The sequence below is a fragment of the Onychostruthus taczanowskii genome, unplaced genomic scaffold (assembly GCF_017590055.1).
Source record: "Onychostruthus taczanowskii isolate IOZ18803 unplaced genomic scaffold, ASM1759005v1 scaffold43, whole genome shotgun sequence".
Lineage (NCBI taxonomy): Eukaryota > Metazoa > Chordata > Aves > Passeriformes > Passeridae > Onychostruthus > Onychostruthus taczanowskii.
Window position 1 is genome coordinate 29,178 of NW_024501792.1, and position 19,694 is coordinate 48,871.

Sequence of the window (19,694 nt, forward strand, 5' to 3'; positions counted from 1 at the left end):
CGCGCCCCCCGCGGCCCGGCGGCCCCGCGGCGCAGCCCCGGTCCGAACGGCCGGCAAGGCTGCCGCGAGCCCGCTCTTCTGCGCGACTGAAACGGGAGCGCGGCCGCGATCTGAAAGCCCAAATCCCCACCGGCTTGCCGAGCTTCGATTAGCGACGCTTTTCTCCTTCACGTCATGCTCTTTTCTGCTAGCTGTCACTACGCCACTCCCACCAGGCACGCAGGACACAGCAGCAACGCAGAACCTTTCCGTTCGTCTGCTCGCGGCTGTGCCACTCTCGCCGTGGAGGGCAAGGAACAGGAGTTCTGATCGCCTCCCGACAGTCACAACCCCAAGCAGCAGCGGCCTCTGGGCAGACGTGCTCCCCTGCACCTCTGTGGTGTGCTTTCCTCCCCGCCATTACCATATGCCCACCTCAAAGTTGATTTAAAGTTCTCAAAATCACTCTTGCATGTGTGCAACAGACAGCAGAGCAGTATTGCCGGCCAGGGGCTGTGTACAAATCACAAACGGCACGGGACTGCTAGGAACGTGTCTAGAGCAGTTTTATTTCCCAGCATCAGTCTTCATTACATGGTTATGACAATGGGAGGATGCCAGCAGCTCACATCCCAGGCAACAGACCAAGAACTTAATGTTACAATTTACTTGGTAAGTTTTTTGACCAATCACACAAAGCAAAAGCACATTGACGGTAGTTTTATCCAATTGCTATAAGCACACGTACCTTTGGTTAAAAAAATGCTTGCTTATTTTGAATACGATACTTGTTTGTAAGCCTTAAAACACAATGCACAGAGCTCCATTATTAAGCTTAGAACTTCCTAATATCTTGCTAGATATACTTTTCTGCAGATTAGGGAGTTATTCTAGAGAAGTGTTAATACACAGACCATTGTTCCATTTGTCCTTACTTTTCTACTTTTTACATAATTTTTCTGCTAACTTATTTTATGGCTACTGCTTAGCTGTAATCACAGTTCTGCTGTCTCCGAGGCCTGCCTTTCACAACTTTCCCAAAACCCTCTGATTTTATCGATTCGCACAATCCCACACAACAGCAGCTCCTTAGGTGGCCATAAAGCCACCAGAAACCATTTCAGGCTGCCATACAGGTGCAGGGCACGTAAAAGTTCTTACTGCTACCGGACTTTCTGCTGTGTCTCCCCGTCTGCTCATCGACTCACACCGGAATGAACAGAACAGTGAATGGACACTGAGCCTCCCCTACCTTCCCCTCCCACCCCCCAAAAATGCCCCGAGGGCCCAACAGCAGTTACAGATTCCCTGACAATCAAAAATCTCCAGTAAGGTATTTTACTGAATTTTCCCAACATCTGAGGAAACACGTGGGGAAACGAACCCAACGGCCGCTCACTTTTCCGATCTCGAGCATTCTGCACGCCGGTAACACGGTTCGCTGCCCCGCCGGCGGGCGGTGACTGCGCTGGCCGGGGCTCGCCCGCAGCCGCTCGCAAGCGCGGCTCCCCAGGCCCGGGCTAAAGGCGGCTCCGGCGGGGCGGCGGACGGAGCCGGCGCTCGTTCAGCGCGGCCGCCCCCGGAGCTCACCGGCTCCCCGCACGGGAGGAAGTGACGTACCTGCGAAACGGGGCGGCAAGGTGGCCATGGCGGTTGTGGGCATTGCGGGGCGGAGTCCGTGGCTGGGCCGTCCCCGGGCGAGTGCTACTCCCGGCGCAGTTTCGGAGGAACCCCGCGGAGGAGGAAAAGCACCGCGAACCTTAGCACCGGGGACAGGCCCCTCCATACGCCCTCAGCGCGGCCGAAACCGCTACCGATCCCGGTCGTGGCGCGAGCAGAGCTCCGTGCCAGCAGGAAGCTCATGCCAGGGCCAAAGATGGCGCCCCCGCCCCCGATAGACCGCGAGGGCGCCGCGCATCCGGCGCCGCCCGCGTAACGCCCCGCCGGGAAGGCGGCGGGCAGCGCCCCCGCCCGGCCTCGCTCCGCGCCCTTGGCGCTCGCCGGCGGCCATGGCGGCCTGGCCCACCGTGCCCCTCCTCATCAACCTCGGCGGGTCGCTGCTGGGCTTCGCGGCCACGCTCACGCTGATTCCGGCCTTCACGGACCACTTCCTCGCCGCGCGGCTCTTCGGGGAGGACCTGAACAAGACCTCAAGGCGGCCCGTGTGAGTAGCGCTGCCCCAGGGAGCTGCCCCGCGGGGCCGGCCCCACGCACGGCTGACTCTCCCCGCTCTGCCTTCCAGCCCCGAAGCACAGGGCGTGATCAGCGGTGCCGTGTTCCTCATCATCCTCTTCTGCTTCATCCCCGTGCCCTTCCTGAGATGTTTTGTGGAGGAGCAGTGCGCGGCCTTGCCTCACGACGAGGTGAGGCTCGTCTAGTGCCGCAAGCGTGGCAGGCAGGGGCAGGGAGTGGCCGCCGGTGACCGGGGTCCTGTTCTCTGTCCTGCAGTTCGTGGAGCTCATCGGTTCGCTCCTTGCCATCTGCTGCATGATTTTCCTGGGCTTTGCAGATGATGTTCTGAACCTGCGCTGGCGGCACAAGTTGCTTCTGCCTACCATGGCTTCCCTCCCACTGCTCATGGTTTACTTCACCAACTTTGGGAACACGACCATTGTGGTGCCTAAGCCCTTCCGGGTGCTGCTGGGCATGCACTTGGACCTGGGTAAGTTATGAATCACCAGAAGCTGTCATCCATGTGGCAAGCAGTCAGTTGCAGGGATCACATGTGCTGCAGAGGGAGCAGACTAAGGATTTGCTTAAGTAACTAGTAAGAGAGTGGCAGTCCACCCACTAAACATTAGGCTGGAAAGAACATCCAGAAACCCAGCACACATTCAGCTGTGCATGAAATAAATAGGGCAGGAGATCTTTCTCCTTTTTTAATGCCTTTATTAAAAATCAGCTCAAGTGGGGAGAACCAACGGGTCATGCCCATGCTGCCACTGCTCCCAGGAGTGGCACAGAGGAGGAGGAAGAATGCAGCTGTGTCCGCTGGTACGCGGGCAGAGCTGGGGCTCCTGTCTCCACGAGAGCAGTAGGAGATTCCTCCACTTTCCCAGTTAGACATTCAAGGCCGACATCCTTGAGGTTAGGGTGAGAGGTACAAAGGATCGTAGCAGACACTGGATTAAGTTCCTCATCTTTAGACATCACTTAGATCTCTTAATTCCATGTTGGCACATTGTTTTAGGGGCTTTTCTTGCAAGATTAGGTGTGGGGCTTCCTCATTTGCGTACCAGCTCTGACGTCACCTCCCCCCCGCAGCTTCGGGGGTCACCCTCCGGGAAGCAGCAGGGGGACACTTGAGCTGATTTCTAACCATTAACAGGTAATTGAAGAAAAACTATTAAGAACAGGTGATTACAGCATGAAGTTATTAACAACAGCAGTTGGTTTAGCTTGTTAACGCTGCAACTTAAAAAGTATGGACAACTTTTCTACTCATAATAGTGCACAGACAGACACCAATCATTTTCCTGTGGCAATACAGCTGAGTACTGGGGCACACAGCACATGGCTGATAACACCAGGTCATTAGAAAGACAGAAACAGCACTACAGCTGGCTGCTGTGTCACAGCAGTTTGCCACAGTCACAGTGCATGTAGACATGACAGCCAGCTTGTAAGAGAGGAAGCAATCTTATTTGTAAGCTACCATTATCAAAACACACTGAAATTGGTAATAGGTTGTTGTATAAAGCAAGAAGTGAGAGCTTCAGTCAATTGGTCTAGGGCCTGCTTTGCCTCCAAATACTGAAGCATTTGACTTGCTCTGCTCTGCAGGTATCCTCTACTACGTGTACATGGGTATGCTAGCAGTGTTCTGCACTAATGCCATCAACATTCTTGCTGGAATTAATGGAATTGAAGCAGGACAGTCGCTGGTGATAGCTGCTTCCATTATCATATTCAATATTGTAGAACTAAACGGTAAGGAAAATAACAAACTTCTGTGAGCACAAAAAGCAAAGGGAGATTGAATTCCAGATTTCAGTAGCTGGTATTACTAAAAATGAACCAGTCTTGTCTTGTCACAAACATGTTTTTCTTTTTTCTATAGGGGATTATCGAGATGATCACATTTTTTCTCTCTACTTCATGATTCCCTTTTTTTTTACCACGCTGGGCCTATTTTACCACAACTGGTAAGAGGATAGACATTCAGAATTTGTTTGGAAGCATCCTTTCCCTCTAGTTTCTCCCTTTTTGAATGAACAAAACCACTTGACCAGGTGCAGGTGTGGAACACTGGAGTGTAGAGAGGCTTCTTGCCAGAACCAAGAACACAAAGCATGGATGGATTAGTAGCTTTTCTTTGTGTTGAAACAATTGTGGTCACACCAGCTCACCCAAACATGCAGAATACACTGTCTCCTGTGCCTCGCTGGCTGTCTTTTCATACAGTATTCTCTGCAAGTCAGGTGGTGGGTCCCAGTCCTGCAGTTCTTAGATTAAATACCTACAATTGTTTTTACTGCGTAGATCTGCTGCAGATCTCTGCTGGCCCCTGACCTGCGATGTGGGTACACATTGAGTGGTTATAAATAGCCATTCTTGTGGCAACAGCAGCTAATTCAGATCTTTGCTTTTCTGCTCCATGGATTTCAGGTACCCATCTCGAGTGTTTGTTGGGGATACCTTCTGCTACTTTGCTGGCATGACCTTTGCTGTGGTGGGGATCGTAGGACACTTCAGCAAAACAATGCTGCTTTTTTTCATCCCGCAAGTACTCAACTTCCTCTATTCATTGCCTCAACTCTTCCACGTCATTCCTTGTCCCCGTCACCGGCTACCGAGGTAATGTGTGGTACTACAGGTTGTGTCTTTTACCTCCAACACCAGCTGAGAAAGGTGGTGGAAGGTGCTCTTTTGAAAAGCCATCAAAGTATGTTTTCTCTTTAAAAGACAGCAGCTCACTCTGCCAGCTACAGTCAGATCATACAGTAGAGGCTTCTCAAAGAAGTGCACTTTTCAGACCAGCCCACCCCTCAGATACAGAATGATTTTTAACAAGGTTAGAACATGATGATTGATCGAGAGAAATTGACACAGGCTGCTTTTAATGTTGCAGCAGTGGGATCTGCTAAGATTCCTTAGTAGCAAGCATTCTGTAGCACTATGCCACATCAGCAGTTCTCTCTGCAGATGTTAGATTCTTCTGTTTTATTCTTTAAACTACACAGCATATATTGGGGGTGCAGTGGGAAGGAGTCTTCTCTGCCCCACTTGAGGGGCTAGATACCAGCAGCTGTTTTTAAGTGCATCAGGCTATTCCTGTTTCTTCCACCACTGGATTTCTTTCTCAGCTATAGGTCTAAGTCTGCTTACAAAGTGATCTCTCTATCCCCTTGCTGTATCTGGACTAATTTTTAAATGTTTCTTTTAGGCTTAATCCTAGTACAGGGAAGTTGGAGATGAGCTACTCCAAATTCAAAACTAAGAGCCTCTCTGCTCTGGGAACAAGCATTCTGAAGGTAATTTGTGGAAAACATTCAAAATTCAGATGCATTTTGAGGCTGTCATCAAGTGCAAGAGAAAAAAGGTGGGAGAGAATGCAGAACTTCAGGGTTCAGTAGTTACTGCCTAGCTCAAATCTGGAAGAAGTCTGTTACCATCCCTCACAGTCACTCGATTGTGTTAAAATCAGTCTTCCAGAATAACCACACATAGAAGTGCCCAGGACCATCAAAAATCTGTCCTATCCTTTCAGTAAGAGAACAACCAGGATTTCAGGGCTGGCTCTTGAGCAAGATTAGCCAGTGACCACCAAACATAGCTGGTGAAATAGCATCCAATATTTCTTTCCTCAGGTAGTCAAGATCTTGCACGTAGTAGATGTGAGGAGTGGAACAGATGAAGATGGCGAATACACCGAATGCAATAATATGACACTTATTAATTTTGTCATAAAGCTGATTGGACCCACCCACGAGCGAAATCTCACTCTCCTGTTGCTACTCATTCAGGTCAGACAAAGAATTCCTCCAGTAGAAAGATTTACTCTGCAATAGAAACAGATCCAAGTCAGTCTCAAGAACTTTAAGGGGAAAGGGGAAAGTGAAATATCATGCTCTTCACACAAGGTGCAATTGAGCTGTGGAGCTTGCGGGGAATAAGAGGCTTACACACCTCAAGCAGGAAAGAAATCCACACATACCTCCCTGTTCACTGAGAGCTTATAAAAAAGTCAGAAGGTTAGCTTAACAAGAGTCCCAAGGCACGAGTCATTGGTTGCAAGAAAAACATGAGCACAGCAGAATTCCTTGTCACTCTGACCCAAGACAGCCTTTTGGTATGTTCCTGTTTTTATGTAATACCAAATAACAGTCTCAGAGTTCTCACGGGCAAGTGGACTTCGTAAGCAAGGCACGTGGCTCAGCAGTCTCTCACTCTGAGCGGCACGCGGAAGAAATTTTGAAGCCACTTGGAGCATAAGGATGTGCATCACAGACCGTGCCACTATACCTCTGTTCAGCATGTGAATTCCGAGCATAGTGTAGTAAAAACACCGCTTTTGGAAAGGCCTACACTGGTTAACTGCCCACAATAAAATTCTTCTTTTCATCTTCAGATTTAAGACAAGGGATTCTTACTAGGAAAGAGACACTTAGCCAGATTCTGATTTGAGAGGAACAACTTGCAACGAAAGCCTGTTGAGGGCTCAGGCAGATGGCATTGGGATGGGAGAAGACAGGAAGTACATAGCACTTACCTTGATCCCAGTCACAGCAGAGAAGTCCTGACAGCACCTTATTGTAAGGATGCTGAATTTCAGCTTTGACATAAGGTATTTTCCATTACAAACCATGGGGTTTATGTTAAAATATAAGGCTCCTTAAGGGGGAAGGAGTTATTCCCAAACTCTTATCTCATGCACATGTTCTTAGAATGTAACTGTGTGCAGGCACATGGAGAAATCTCCCACTGATACCTAAAATCATCAGAGAAAGAAACAATGTATTTGGATAGACTTCTGCCATTTATCTTCCTATACTTAAATAAAGTAGCCTTTTAGTTGCTGTTTTATGAAACGAGGCGTGCTGGAAAGCTTAGCAAATCCATTTGGAAAGGAGGAATCTGAGAGCCTGAAAACCATTTGACAGTGTAACGTTTCTGTTATGTGTCTGATTTTTACCTAGGTCCTCGGCAGCACGATTGCATTTTCGATCCGGTACCAGCTAGTGCGCCTGTTTTATGATGTGTGACTGGACTGTCAGGAGCGAGGGAAAGAGTTCTGCCTGCCAGTCCATTTTCTCCAGTTGCTTGACCAAGCGATTGAACTGATGCTGCTCCCGCCCTCTGGGAACCTCAGAATACCTGTCAAAGCACAAGCAACTGCTTTGCGTGGGCCAGTTTTGAACCGGGATGTTCTTTGTGCACCAAAGGCTTTTGTCCAATTCTGTGACGGAAAAGATTCACTGCTACTTGGACATCATTGTTACCAGGAATACCTTTTAGAGGGGAAGCAAATGACAGCACGTAGGGAAAGTGGGAAAGATGGAATCTCTATACACCTAACAAACACATTACTGTTCACCAAGAGAGAAAACAGCAACTTTAATTTCTGTGAGCAGAATAAGTAGACCAGACTCCGTTCCTGGCTTCTCCAGTCCTGTTTTTGGTCCATAGACATAGAATGACATGTTATAACCTGTACTCAAAACTCAGAGTGCTCCAAGAATAAAATAATTCATGGTACCCTTTCCCCTGCAGTGCTTTGCCTCGACAATATTGACATGCAGTGAAAATAGGTCGTACGATCCACATCCAGCTTTCTGCCCTGCTAGGCAGCTGATAATTTCTGCAGTGGACATTCCCTCCTTTTTTATGTCTATTGGGAATGTTCCTGCTGATGAGCTTTTAGTTCTGAATACCTTTATCATCTGCCTTCCTCCCTGGAAGAGAGCACATCTGGAACAGGCTAGCAGAGTGAGGATCACCATGTCCTTGCCTTAGCAGGGCATCAATAGGATCCTTTTATTAATGCGGAACTAAGACTCTGCTGACTGCCAATCCCTGCTGCTCACTCTGGGGAAAAAAAACACACAAGTTGGACTAGGTAAAACAGCACAGACTGCAGAGATAATTCTTACTGATCAGAAATATTTTAAAACATTACAACTTTCTTCACTTTTATTATTCCTTCAACATTCCCATGTTTTTTTTTCCTCCTAATCCACTTTGACTCCTCATTCTCCTTTGCTGCTTCTCTTAATATACCCGTATTAGAAATCCATAATATATCTCACATTCCCAGAATTCCCTAAAAAGGGTCTCATGGTTGGTTTTTTCACATCTCTAACTGCTCTTCCCCACATGTGCCACCCTAAGGCCAATGTCCCTACAGACAGGGATACCTCTCAGTCTGCAGGCATCCCGGGAGCCCCTCTGCCTCTCTGTGGGTGGAAGCCAGGCCCAGGGCCTGTCTCCGGCCCTCACGCAGCGCCGTGCTCCCCGCCGGGCGGCTCCGAGGGCTCCGCGGGGTCGGCGCCGCGGGCGGGCCGGCATTGCGCATGCTCGCTGAGGCCGGCGGCAGCGCCCCACCAATAGCCTCGGCGTGGTTTAAATTTGGCGCCTCGCTCGCTGATTGGTCGGACCCCGCGGCCAACACATTCAGAGCAAGCGCGTTGGTATCACGCAAGCGACCAGTCAGCAAAAAGCTTCTTCCGGCAAACGCACCAATAGCTAGGGGCGGTGGCGTTGTCCAATGAGCTGGACCCTACTTGGCGGGAGGTTATAAAAATCCCGGGCGCGGCGCGTCAGTCGCATCGGTTCAGCAGCGGAGCGAGGCGCCATGTCCGGCCGTGGCAAGAGCGGCGGTAAGGCCCGCGCTAAGGCCAAGTCTCGCTCGTCCCGGGCTGGGCTGCAGTTCCCGGTAGGGCGCGTTCACCGACTGCTGCGGCGCGGGCACTACGCGGAGCGGGTGGGGGCTGGTGCGCCCGTCTATCTGGCGGCCGTGCTCGAGTACCTGACCGCTGAGATCCTGGAGCTCGCGGGCAACGCGGCGCGCGACAACAAGAAGACGCGCATCATCCCCCGGCACCTGCAGCTGGCGGTGCGCAACGACGAGGAGCTCAACAAGCTGCTGGGCAAGGTGACCATCGCGCAGGGCGGCGTCCTGCCCAACATTCAGGCCGTGCTGCTGCCCAAGAAGACCATCAAGAGGGGCAGCGGGCAGCAGTCGCAGGAGTACTAGGCCGGCCGGCCCTCCCGGCCCAACTCAAAGGCCCTTTTCAGGGCCACCCCATTGCTCACCGGGAGAGCTGCGATCCGCGGAGGAGGGAAGGGGACGAGATGCGTGGCTGCGGGGAGCGGGGGGGCGGCGGGAAAGCGGCCCGGGGCCGGTCAAACACTGAGCGTGAGAGAGCTGCTCCGTAAGGACCCGTTATTTTAATTCTTACCTATCTCTGGTATATTCAGCGGACGTTGCCTAGAAAATAAAACTGCTTTATTTACAAAACAGGACCCCAACACGGTGCCGTTACAGTGTTTCTGCAAGGCACTGTAACAATCAAACCCTGCTCAGAGGACGCAGACCTAGTGGCGAGCGCAGGAAGCCACAGTATCTGGAACTGGGGCTGCTGCTTCAGCTCGCCCTGCAGTGGCAAGTCTAGCTAACTAGCTCTCATGACTTTTGTGGACCATACAAGGGAAACCAAAATGGCTGTCCGCTCCCTCATTTAATACTAGCCAATCTAGCAAGTACAGCTTATATAAAATCAATCTGACACTAGCCAATTGGCCAGCATATCAGTGCATCTACCCGATAACGGTGAACTTATTTTACCTTCACTAAGGCCAAGGGTGAATGTAGCATCTCTGCTACTTCACTATGAGGAACATGGTGTCAGGAACCTAATGGGAGCCTTCAGTGATGCAGTGAGTGAGAAGGCCCAAATGCTGAGTGCTTTTGGGAGTCATTAGAGTACAGCATTTTAGTACCAGCACAGTTGCATATCCAGTTATAACCCAATGGGCGCTTTGCTCATAAATGAAACTGAACACTTGTATTTTATTTTTAATTTTTTCTTTCCGTTCTCAAGCTACAAAAATTGTTGACAATACTTCATAGAGATGTTTAACAATTTAGAGAAATGTGGAGAGGAGTGAAGAGCAGAAACTACTCAAGTTAACTTCATATTTCAGGTTTTTTGCACCCAAACATCAGGTAAGACTGGTGTGAATGTTGAAATAAATCCATCCAAAGGATCATGATGTCGCTGCACAGACTTGTAGCTGTAGTTGTAGCACTCACACTGGCCTCACCCCAGGTTCAGCGGGCATCATTGAGCTGCCTTGCCACGCTAAGGATATGCTTTGCTCCCTTGCTCAGAAGTAAACTAGCTAGTTCAACACCCAGGTTCTCTGCAGCTTCCTGGGCCTGATCAGGAACGTTCTTGGCTGTGATGCCAACATGCTGCACGTCATCATTCGGTCCATCTTCATTCTGCAAATACAGACACCTCAAAGTAAGGCAGCAGGAAATTGAGACACCTGTGAAACACGGTAAAACCTAGTCTGAAGAGCCTCAAGAACAGTGTGCTGTTACAGGTTACAAGAAACCAGACCAAATGTAGTCTATTTCTAAAGGCCCGGTTTTTGTCATCTGGCTTCAGGTTTGAATTTTGAAGCCACTATGATTCCCATACCTGATGGGGATAACTAACACCAGTCTGCATGGTCTCCTTCAGGCTATCAGATCCATCCAAGCTGTAGACTGCTCCTGTCAAATACAACTTGGAAAAATATATAGAATGATTACCACATTAACAAACAAACAGGCAGCCAACTACCCCCTCTTTAAAAATCCCCACCCAATATACAAAGCTAAGTCTGGCAGGAAGGGCTTTTGTCATAGAGTGGGATCAGCATGAATAGTGGTACAATACAAGTATAAAGAAAAGCAATCCCTGTTAGGGAAGATGTGACTTCTCAAGGAAAAGTCTGAAATTTTTTCTAGTTTCCCGCTTCCTTAATCACACTCCACTGTCTAAAAACAGGTTTGGTAGGGTCAAAAGCAATACTTTCAGACCTCAGGACAGCATGAAATAAGCAGCAGGGGTGGAGGGGGGAATCTGGTATATATTATAAGGGAATTTTCTGAAAGACAGCTTCAGTAAGCCAGACCCATTCTTGTACTCCTGCTTTGGACACAAACACAGAAGAGTCAAGTCAGGATACTATCTACCCCAACTGGCTATAAAGATACCTGCTGAAATTAGCTTCAGGAAAAGATAAGGAAACATGCACACACTTGGAATAGGTTTTCAGAAATAACCAATGAAAAATACAAAGTACTCCTCACCTGGCCATCCTTCAGCAGGGTGTTGACAGCAACAGGGACGCTACATCCACCCTCCTAAAACACAAAGCAGCTGACACTGAGGCTCCTACCCAACACATTCAAAGCAGAGGCCTCTGAAAAATTTAGGCTGCATACAACCCTGCCCATCACTCTTCTGGCCCTTTTTGATTCAGAAGTAGTGTCCTTTGCAGTTTTAGAGAAGTGTAACAGATTTCCCATATTATGGCATCAAGTCAACTAGCAGATCAGCATTTACTGCTGCAGGCAGAGGAAGGGTGCCAGACCTACCAAACGCTTCATAAAGGCTCTCTCAGCAATGCAGCACAACACAGTGTCTGCATCATGCAGGGCAGATACCATATTCAGTATCTCTTGGTCTTTGGCACGAACTTCCACTGCTAAGGCACCCTAGAAGAAGAAACACACAAAAAAATATAATTCTTCAACTTCATACATCAGCATTGATCATGAAACAGAACTCATTGGCTCAGACCCTTTTCACTAAGGGAAAAAGAATGTTCACAGAAGTTGATTACTATACACTCCGCTGGCTGCAGGGTCATCCTACAGTAACTGCTATAAAGAGAAGATCAGCACTTATTCAGCCAAGTGTTAAAGATCATGCTGCCACCTCAAACCATTCTAGAACTCTGGAGGTACTTGACAGATGCATGATCAAAATCACTTTTTCAGACTGAATGTGCAGATTTGTCACTTGCAATCACTAACAGATCACCAGCTCTGGTTTAGCAATTTTGATACTAGCTGCATGAACTCAGCCATGCAGCCAGCATGGACTAGAACAGTCTGCCCACCCAAAAACAGGAGCACTAAGAATGTGCTCCAAGGCAGGCATTTCAGCTCCACCCTGCAGGAGTCAGGACACCATGCACAAAGGGGACCATCACAGACCAAAGACACTGCAGTGGCTTTACAGTTACCCTGGTGCAGCACCATACTGACCCTGCCAGAATCTGCCCCATATCTACCATGTTGCCCCTCTCTAGCTGTGCATGGATTTACCCTTCCCATTTACTGTTTTTGCTATTACTGATAGGAATCAGCCCCTAACACACTGGGTAGAAGAGCAGACTCCCAGTCTCCTAACAAGTTGTGCCTCAAACAGTGTAACAGCCAACAAAAGAGATCAAAGTACTTTTCTGATAACCAAGACATGAGAAGTCTTCATCACAGTTAACTACTCAGATGTATCATATTGCTGCTAGCTTTCAGTGCCCTTTAAGGAACAAAAGTTGTAAAGTACCTGTCCGACAGCATACAGACAATCTTCAGGGCCTAGGAGCTGAAAGAAAGTAAAACCAAGAGTTAACTCAACTTGAACTGCTCACAATATAGAAAACAAGAGCCAGATTCCTGTCTCTAATACTAATTGATTTAATGTCAGACCAAAGAAGTATCACCTCTCCCTTCCCATGCCTCAGTGTTTCCACCAAAACAGTGAGGTAACACACTTTCCATCAACTGAAGTGTAACACTTTGTGAATTAGGTAATCACTAAAATCTCTGCCTTGCACACTGCTGTGTTGCTAGACACAAGTGCTGTGAAGTGCTATGAGACAATCAGATTACAAACTGTTACTGAACCATGAAAAGCTGAACATGAAAAATTTCTGTATGAAAAAAAGCAACCATTCCTTCCGGAAGTGCCTCAAATCAAAGCTAACATGGCAAAGGAGTCAGGAGATTTCATGCTTTCATCCTGGACAAGACAACCACAAGGTCTGAAAGGCAAGCAGTTGCTATTTCAGCAGAGAATGGTATTTTCTGCTCTGCCGCACCTCACCTGGCCAATGCGATTTTCCCAGCCCATTCTCTTCAGCCCAGCAGCAGCCAGGATGATGGCACTGAAGTCTTCCTTCTCATCTAGCTTCTTTAAACGGGTATTTAAGTTTCCTCTCTGTAGAGGTGATTAAGCAAGCATAGAAACAGGCGGAAAACAGTCCTACAACCAGCTAAGTCTTTACAGACTGTACAGAATCCAAGAGTCTCCAAATGAGAATGTCAGTACCATCCTGAAAGAAGTGTTAAATATGCACAATTGTTTCTTAAAATTATATTTTATGGCAAGTATTATGGAATATTAATATTAATTCAAGTGCTGAGTCTACAAAGATATGCACACCAACGAAGTACACTATTAGCATCCAACTCCTTCTGCATTGCAAAGAACTCTGCTCCTAGGACTGAGGTAACGAAGCCTTTTCTCTGTAGGTCAGCCACGCACAACGGAATTAGTGGTCCAAACAGCATCCAGGGTTACTGGAAACCCAGCAACATTTGGTCACACACCCATGACAAACACATGGGAGGCACCGCCATGCAGTTTTTCAACACTGCAAAACATATAATTCATCTGTACGCTGAACCCCCAGCTAGATCAAGGCTGGCTGCTTCTTCCCAGCCTCAGAATGGCTACAGTGCTACCTCCCCCTCAGAACAGGGTAGTGCAAAACAGCCTTTGAGGAAGCAGTTTGTTCTTGTAAGTCAGGTGGCACAAATCAGCCTCGAATCTAGATTTTACACAAAGTTGCACTTTCCCGTTTGCAGCTTTACCCAGCTGCCACGGCTTGCCAGGAAAGGATACAATATCCCTGAACTCTAAATGAGGGAACTTCTTCTTGAGCTGAGCTGCTCTCCGAAGTGAACTGGTTCCAATCACACTATAGGGAAAAACATAATCACTGAAATCCAGAACACTCCTAACAGTTACCTCCAGCCACATATATGACAGAATTTTCAAGGAAACAAATAGTAACTTTTGTTTTTAGTTGAAATGAAGATAAAAAAAAACAGTCAATGATTTGCATCTCCTTAGAAGAAAGAAAATCACTCTGTGAAGACAAAGCATGTCTGAAGCAACTCCCAAGGAGCCAATTTACAGGACATGCTTCTGATGAGCAGCCCCCAGCCACTGTCAAGAACTGATGAAACCTCATTGAAAGACAACATTTTTCACAGAAAAAAGACTCCACTGCCCCAAATGAACCAGACAAAGCCAGACAACTAAGTGATGAAGTGACTAAAACAGAGGAACTTCATCAAAGACAGAAATGCAGTAAGCAGAGGACCTTTGAGTATACAACTGGAAACCACAGAAAACTGCAAGTCTGGGCATTTCCTTTCTCGCGATATATGCTGTTCACTTCTTTGCACAGAATCATATTATATGCTGATTTGGAAGGGACCCATCAGGATCACTGAGTTCCAACTCCTGGCCCTGTGCAGCACACCCCAAGAATCCCACCATGTGCCTGAGAGGGTTGTCCAAATACTCCATGACCTCTGTCAGGCTTGGTGCTGTGACCACTTCCCTGAGAAGCCTGTTCCAGTGCTGAACCATTCTCTGGGCGATGAACCTTTTCTCAATATCCAACCTAAACCTCCCCTGATTCAGCTTCATGCAGTTTCCTTGAGTCCTGTCTCTGGTCATGAGACTGAAGAAAACAGTATGTGCCCTTCTGCTTCCTCCTTTTGGTAACGTGAAACCTAAACCAGATGTGATTTTCCTGCTATTCAAATGCACAGAAACACATGTCTTTGTGTTATGGCTAGTTTATTTCTTTCACTTTAATATACGAAAAAATATCTTTCTAATAGCTACCTTAATCTCAGTAATTTCACTCATGTGTCTCAGACAAAGGATTCCAATAATCTCTATGGAAAGACAGGTCATTAAAGATGGAGACACCACAAAAAAGTGATGCCAAAAACACAAGGAAGAAATCAGAATAGGCTGAATGAGAACAGAAGCATAGCTCAGGTCCATGAAAGCCAAAATCCTGCACCAGACACCCCGTCTGCATTGTATGCATTCCCTAGCAGTAGGCGGAACACCAAGGAGCAGGAATTCACTCGAGAGATCATGGCAAAAAAGGTTCTAACTTGAGAAAGCATTGCAACTGAAGGTTGGCTTGAGAGATGAACCTCACTCCTGTGAGACAGCGTTACTTTTTCTAGCAAGTGGGTCCAAGTTAATGTCTGCAGAATGCTCACAAAAAGCACTGTAAAAACCACTACAGGATAAAGCAATGAGCTGACTGACTTGCCAATGGAAAATATCAACCAACTGACCCCTTCTGTTTTTACACCTGTCTTCCCCTTCTTCTCCCACTCACCTTTTTTCAGGAAGGAGGCTCAGTGTTTTTCCGCAGTTTTTGGGATGAAAGACAACAGCGTCAAGTGGGCTTTCCCTTCTGCAAAATAATGCAAGTGCAGAACGCCTGACACATCATTTAAGGGAAGGCTGGTAAGCTCAACAGTTCTGCTATAATTTCCTGGAAGAACCACCTGTCTCCAAAATACTTCATCATCACTGTACAAGCAAGAATTTTCAGCACACCTGCCAGCTATGGAACACTAGGGCAACCCTAGTGGTGCACTAGAGCTTCCACTGTTTTGGAGACCAATCACAGGAGCTACACTGCCTTTGCTCTCCTTTACCAACACTATAAAATGCAAGACTCTCAAGAGAACCAAGTCTCATGTCCACACTTACTTGCAGACAGCGCCAATCGTAAAGCCAGGAGGAAGAGAAGTTGGCAGGTCCTTCAGGGAGTGAACCACAAGGTCGACCCTAAAAATTAGAGGATAGTAATCAAAGAACAGATGGTGGAGCTCATGTGGGGATTTACCAGAGGCCTGCAGGTCACCTACAGAAAAGTTTGAACCTCCTCTGGGAATTAATTTGGAGAAGGGAGAAGAATTTCAGGATTCCATAGCCAGGATTACTATACCGTTTTTGTGTTACCCCTAAAAGGCTACTTCACCTTTCTCTTTTCCCCCTATCCAGTGACAAAAGACACTTAACAAACAATCACATTGACTGAGGGGAAGATGCTGGAGGTGTTCTCACAGAGAGACTCACTGTACCAAAATGCATCAGTATGTGGGCTGGTATTATGTGTCAAACTTTAAGTAACAACAAGCCAAACTACAGGCTACCTGTTTTGTCACACAGGAACCGAGCATAATTGTAAACACTTGAGTCTCCAATAGCTTTTCACCAATTTCACTGAAAATGCAGTATGATGTAATTATGTGGCAGAGATGCAGAAGAGTACCTTTGTTTTTAAACATACTTTAACTAAGGCACCACTGAAACCCTCCTCAGAATATTGAAAAGAAAGAGAGATTAAACAACCAAAAAAATCCCCCAACACCTCAAACCCACAAAACCAGCACTAATCTCACTCTGCTCAAGCACCTGAAGCAAGTTTTTTTTGTATAGACAAGTTGCACAGAACACAGCACAATTTGCCCATGTCAAATTATCCTGCACATTTAGCTTGCATAAGTTAATAAATTTTAACTTTTATAGGACAACAATAAATCTGTTTTTGCAATACATTACCACCAATAAGAAAAATATTTTTAAAAAATATATTCATAAGCATTAATCATATGAGATCACATCCTCCCTGTGTACTACAGCATGTAATACACAAATAACAGAAAAAAAAACCTAACTGGGGCAGACCAAGTGACACAACAGCTCCACTTCAAAATACATGGCCTGAGCCCATGTTAGAGAGAGAAAAAAAGGGGGGAAAAAAGACAGTGACTTATCAAAGGATTCCTTTTTTCAGCCTGAGAGGTACCAGGACTGAAGGAAAGTAGATCACCTATGCAGCAAGCCAAATATGTCCAAAGAGCACCAAATGCTAAGGAGAAAGACAAAACAGTAAGTTCTTACTCATTTCTTTCAAGTGCATTTTCCAACTCCTTGGTGAAGAGGCTCTTCTCTCCAATCTACACATAAATGGAAAAACACAAATCACAAAAGAAACATCAGCCAATATAACATAGGTACAATTAGTTCTTGAATAAAGGAAGATCCTTTACCTTGGAAAGTGCTGTATCCAAGATCTTGTCCCCAGTTGTTGACATGGCCACTGCTCACAGAAAGTACAGGTAAAATGTGAGGCTTGATAAAAGCACTGGGCTTAGGCTGAAAATATCTATGCAAAATGGCACAAGCAGTCACACAGTACTGTGTGAACACTGACTCAAGCTCAATACAAGAGCAGCTCACTTCTAGAAATACATTGCCCTTAAGACAAGTGAAATTGAGACTTCTTTCACCGTCCTCAAAACAAAAGCAAGGTGAAAGAGGGCAGGTTTGGGGAAGAGCTGACCCAGAGAAAACTGCCATGGTCTGTCTCTGGAGTGCCAGTGAACACATGTAAATACACTCTTCAATACACAGCTGAGCTCCTGTTATTCCTGTTGAAAGCCTTGAGCCCCAGACCAGAAAATGCCCCTAATGCTCAGAAGAGCGCAGCCAGAACAATACAAAGTTTGCCAATGTAGCAACACAACGCCATATCCATTGCATACTCAGCACTTAAATCATCAAGGGCTTGAAATCCAGCTATCTGCCCTAGAAGAAACAAGCAGCAGCAGTTGCTCAGCCACACAACTGAACTGAATTCAGATGGCACTCAGATAAATTTAGACAGACCTCCTCCTCCTGACTCTACACACACCTCTTGCACACAAAGATAACCCGCTGGCTCCTGCTCCTTGCTATCTACTCCAGGGCAACATCCAAAAAAAAAAACTTACCAATCTCAAAGTGGAGGTCAGGGTATAGCCCACGGAGCATCGTAACTACACTGTCAGTCTGAATCCGGGCCAGCTACGAGGAAGCAGAAAACAAAGTCCTAAAGAAAGAGCACACTGTCCATACAGTAGCTAAGGAGGCTTTGCCACTCTCCCACAGCCAGGCACGCATGACCAGGACATTCTCTCTAAATTGTAAGCATTAGAAATAGGTTGCCTCATGGTACAAATTCCTTGAACTGTGTGAACTCCTGTCATGACCAGAACACTTCACTGAAGAGCTGCTTTTATTGACTACAGTGCCACAACAACATCTCCCCATGTCCAGCCCTGCTGTGGTGCAACCAATGATGAAACACTGCAATAAATTTATCGAGTTTGGGAGAGTGATTACAACAGAAACCTACAGATCACTATTCTCATGCTTTCACTTCTTGGTTTCACCTGTGTGGAACACAACTGCTGAATGATGACCACTCATCAACAAGTGGGCAGAAAAGTATGCAAACCATTATACTGTTGCTCAGCGATGAAAGAACAAGTCATATTGCATATTGCAACTGAGCAGGGGTTGAGGTTAGGGTTAAAGCCTCCCACTTTCTCTAAGAGTAGGAATTTTACCAATACTGCAAGCTTTGGGAGAAGCCAGTAGGATTTCACTGAGCTGGTGGAAACATCCATAGCTAGTGTAAAATACAAGTTATTTATCCTCTATAAGAACAAAGACCTAGTTAGAGGTTCTACAAACACACACACACAAAAGTAATAGCTTACATCACCACATACAGCAAGAAACAGATCTCAAAGCCATAAACTGCATGAAGAAAATTCCATTGCATAAGAAAAACCAGAAGCAAGTAAAATACAATCACTAGTGTATCACGTTTCTGCACATGCAAGTGGCAGCAGACTCAAGCAACTACAGATGAGTTTCAGCTTTTCTCCCACCGAAGAGCTCAAGACCCTTTGGAAATTAACATCATTCTCAGTACTGCAAGTACAATCAATGCATGTAGCTGCCTCCCTTTGTAAAGTGCCCCAAAAGCCTCAGGTTATTACGTGAGATAGCATACATGCACGGCTATCTCCCCTGTCCTGATGTCTGTGTCTTTGTGACAGCACGGAATTCTTCCCAGAACGTGCTACCAAAAGGAACGAGATTATCCCAGTGCCAAGACCTGAGGGTCGCTTATCTCCCTTTGCGAGGCTGCTCCTCCCTACTGTAGCCCGCTGGCAACAGATACCTTCTCTATCTCTGGATACGTCCCTTCCCTGGCCTTTGAGCGGGCTGCAAGCATCAGTTATTGGGAGGTTTTCCCTACAAGACCAGACTTTGCAAGTCGGTCGCAGCCAGATCCGAGAGACCCACACCGTCGCCCCCGGCCCCTGCACCACGACAGCGCTGACAGAACTGACGGTACCCTGGGTTCCGAAGGAAGGGCTTTCCAAACTTCTTCCCGGAATCCCACGGCAGGAGTCGAAACGCGCGAACCCGGGAAGCTCAGGCCGTTCCTCAGCCCCGAGAAGCACGCAGACCCTGCGCCGCCCGCGACGAACCGGGCGCCCGGGCGGGAGCACTGCCCGCACCCCAACCCTGCCGCTCCCTACCTGGCTCCGGCGGGTGCCCACGCGGATCGCTCTGCCATCCACGCCGTTCTCTTCCCGCGGCAGCAACGGGTCGGCGCCCGCTCTGTCGGCGCCCCCGGCAGACTGCGCTCGCCCCAGGCCCACGGCGGCCGCCCCCAGCTCCGCCATGACCTCCGGCCCTCAGCGCCGCGCAGCCCCGCCCCCGCCACGTGACCGGCGGCCTCGCCCCCCCCGCTGCCCG

The 19,694-nt window shown here is 47.5% G+C and overlaps 4 protein-coding genes across 7 annotated transcripts in view; 2 read left to right on the top strand and 2 right to left on the bottom strand.

Moving 5' to 3' along the window:
• The window catches only part of C2CD2L (C2CD2 like), a 19,560-nt gene extending 17,833 nt beyond the window's left edge, over positions 1-1,727 (bottom strand). The window contains exon 1 of one of the 3 annotated variants that reach the window (XM_041413764.1): positions 1,600-1,727. Coding sequence is in view for 2 of the 3 variants with exons in the window: in XM_041413762.1 (XP_041269696.1) it covers positions 1,364-1,396 (33 nt within the window). In the remaining variant the exon portion in view is untranslated. The other 2 variants (XM_041413763.1, XM_041413762.1) reach the window with 2 other exon arrangements.
• Positions 1,728-1,856: 129 nt separating this feature from the next.
• Positions 1,857-7,682, top strand: DPAGT1 (dolichyl-phosphate N-acetylglucosaminephosphotransferase 1). Its single transcript, XM_041413765.1, has 9 exons — positions 1,857-2,143; positions 2,222-2,342; positions 2,428-2,641; positions 3,763-3,909; positions 4,040-4,124; positions 4,588-4,776; positions 5,366-5,453; positions 5,790-5,945; positions 7,119-7,682. The coding sequence occupies exons 1-9, from the start codon at positions 1,989-1,991 to the stop codon at positions 7,182-7,184; spliced, it is 1,221 nt and encodes a 406-aa protein (XP_041269699.1). The 5' UTR covers positions 1,857-1,988; the 3' UTR covers positions 7,185-7,682.
• Positions 7,683-8,683: 1,001 nt separating this feature from the next.
• Positions 8,684-9,444, top strand: LOC121340789 (histone H2A). Its single transcript, XM_041413769.1, has one exon. It carries the CDS (start codon positions 8,774-8,776, stop codon positions 9,173-9,175), a length of 402 nt encoding a protein of 133 aa, XP_041269703.1. The 5' UTR covers positions 8,684-8,773; the 3' UTR covers positions 9,176-9,444.
• Positions 9,445-9,971: 527 nt separating this feature from the next.
• Positions 9,972-19,655, bottom strand: HMBS (hydroxymethylbilane synthase). 2 transcript variants are annotated; one of them, XM_041413767.1, is made up of 13 exons: positions 19,475-19,655; positions 17,870-17,942; positions 17,147-17,196; positions 16,998-17,053; positions 15,801-15,878; positions 15,421-15,498; positions 13,890-13,965; positions 13,089-13,202; positions 12,549-12,587; positions 11,573-11,692; positions 11,285-11,338; positions 10,629-10,715; positions 9,972-10,426 (listed from the first exon to the last, which is right to left on the bottom strand). In XM_041413767.1, exons 1-13 carry the CDS (start codon positions 19,619-19,621, stop codon positions 10,253-10,255), a joined length of 1,146 nt encoding a protein of 381 aa, XP_041269701.1. In that variant the 5' UTR covers positions 19,622-19,655; the 3' UTR covers positions 9,972-10,252. The 2 variants fall into 2 exon arrangements, with proteins under 2 accessions (XP_041269701.1, XP_041269702.1); XM_041413768.1 differs by having other exon boundaries at positions 17,870-17,967; positions 19,475-19,578.
• Positions 19,656-19,694: the final 39 nt, after the last annotated feature.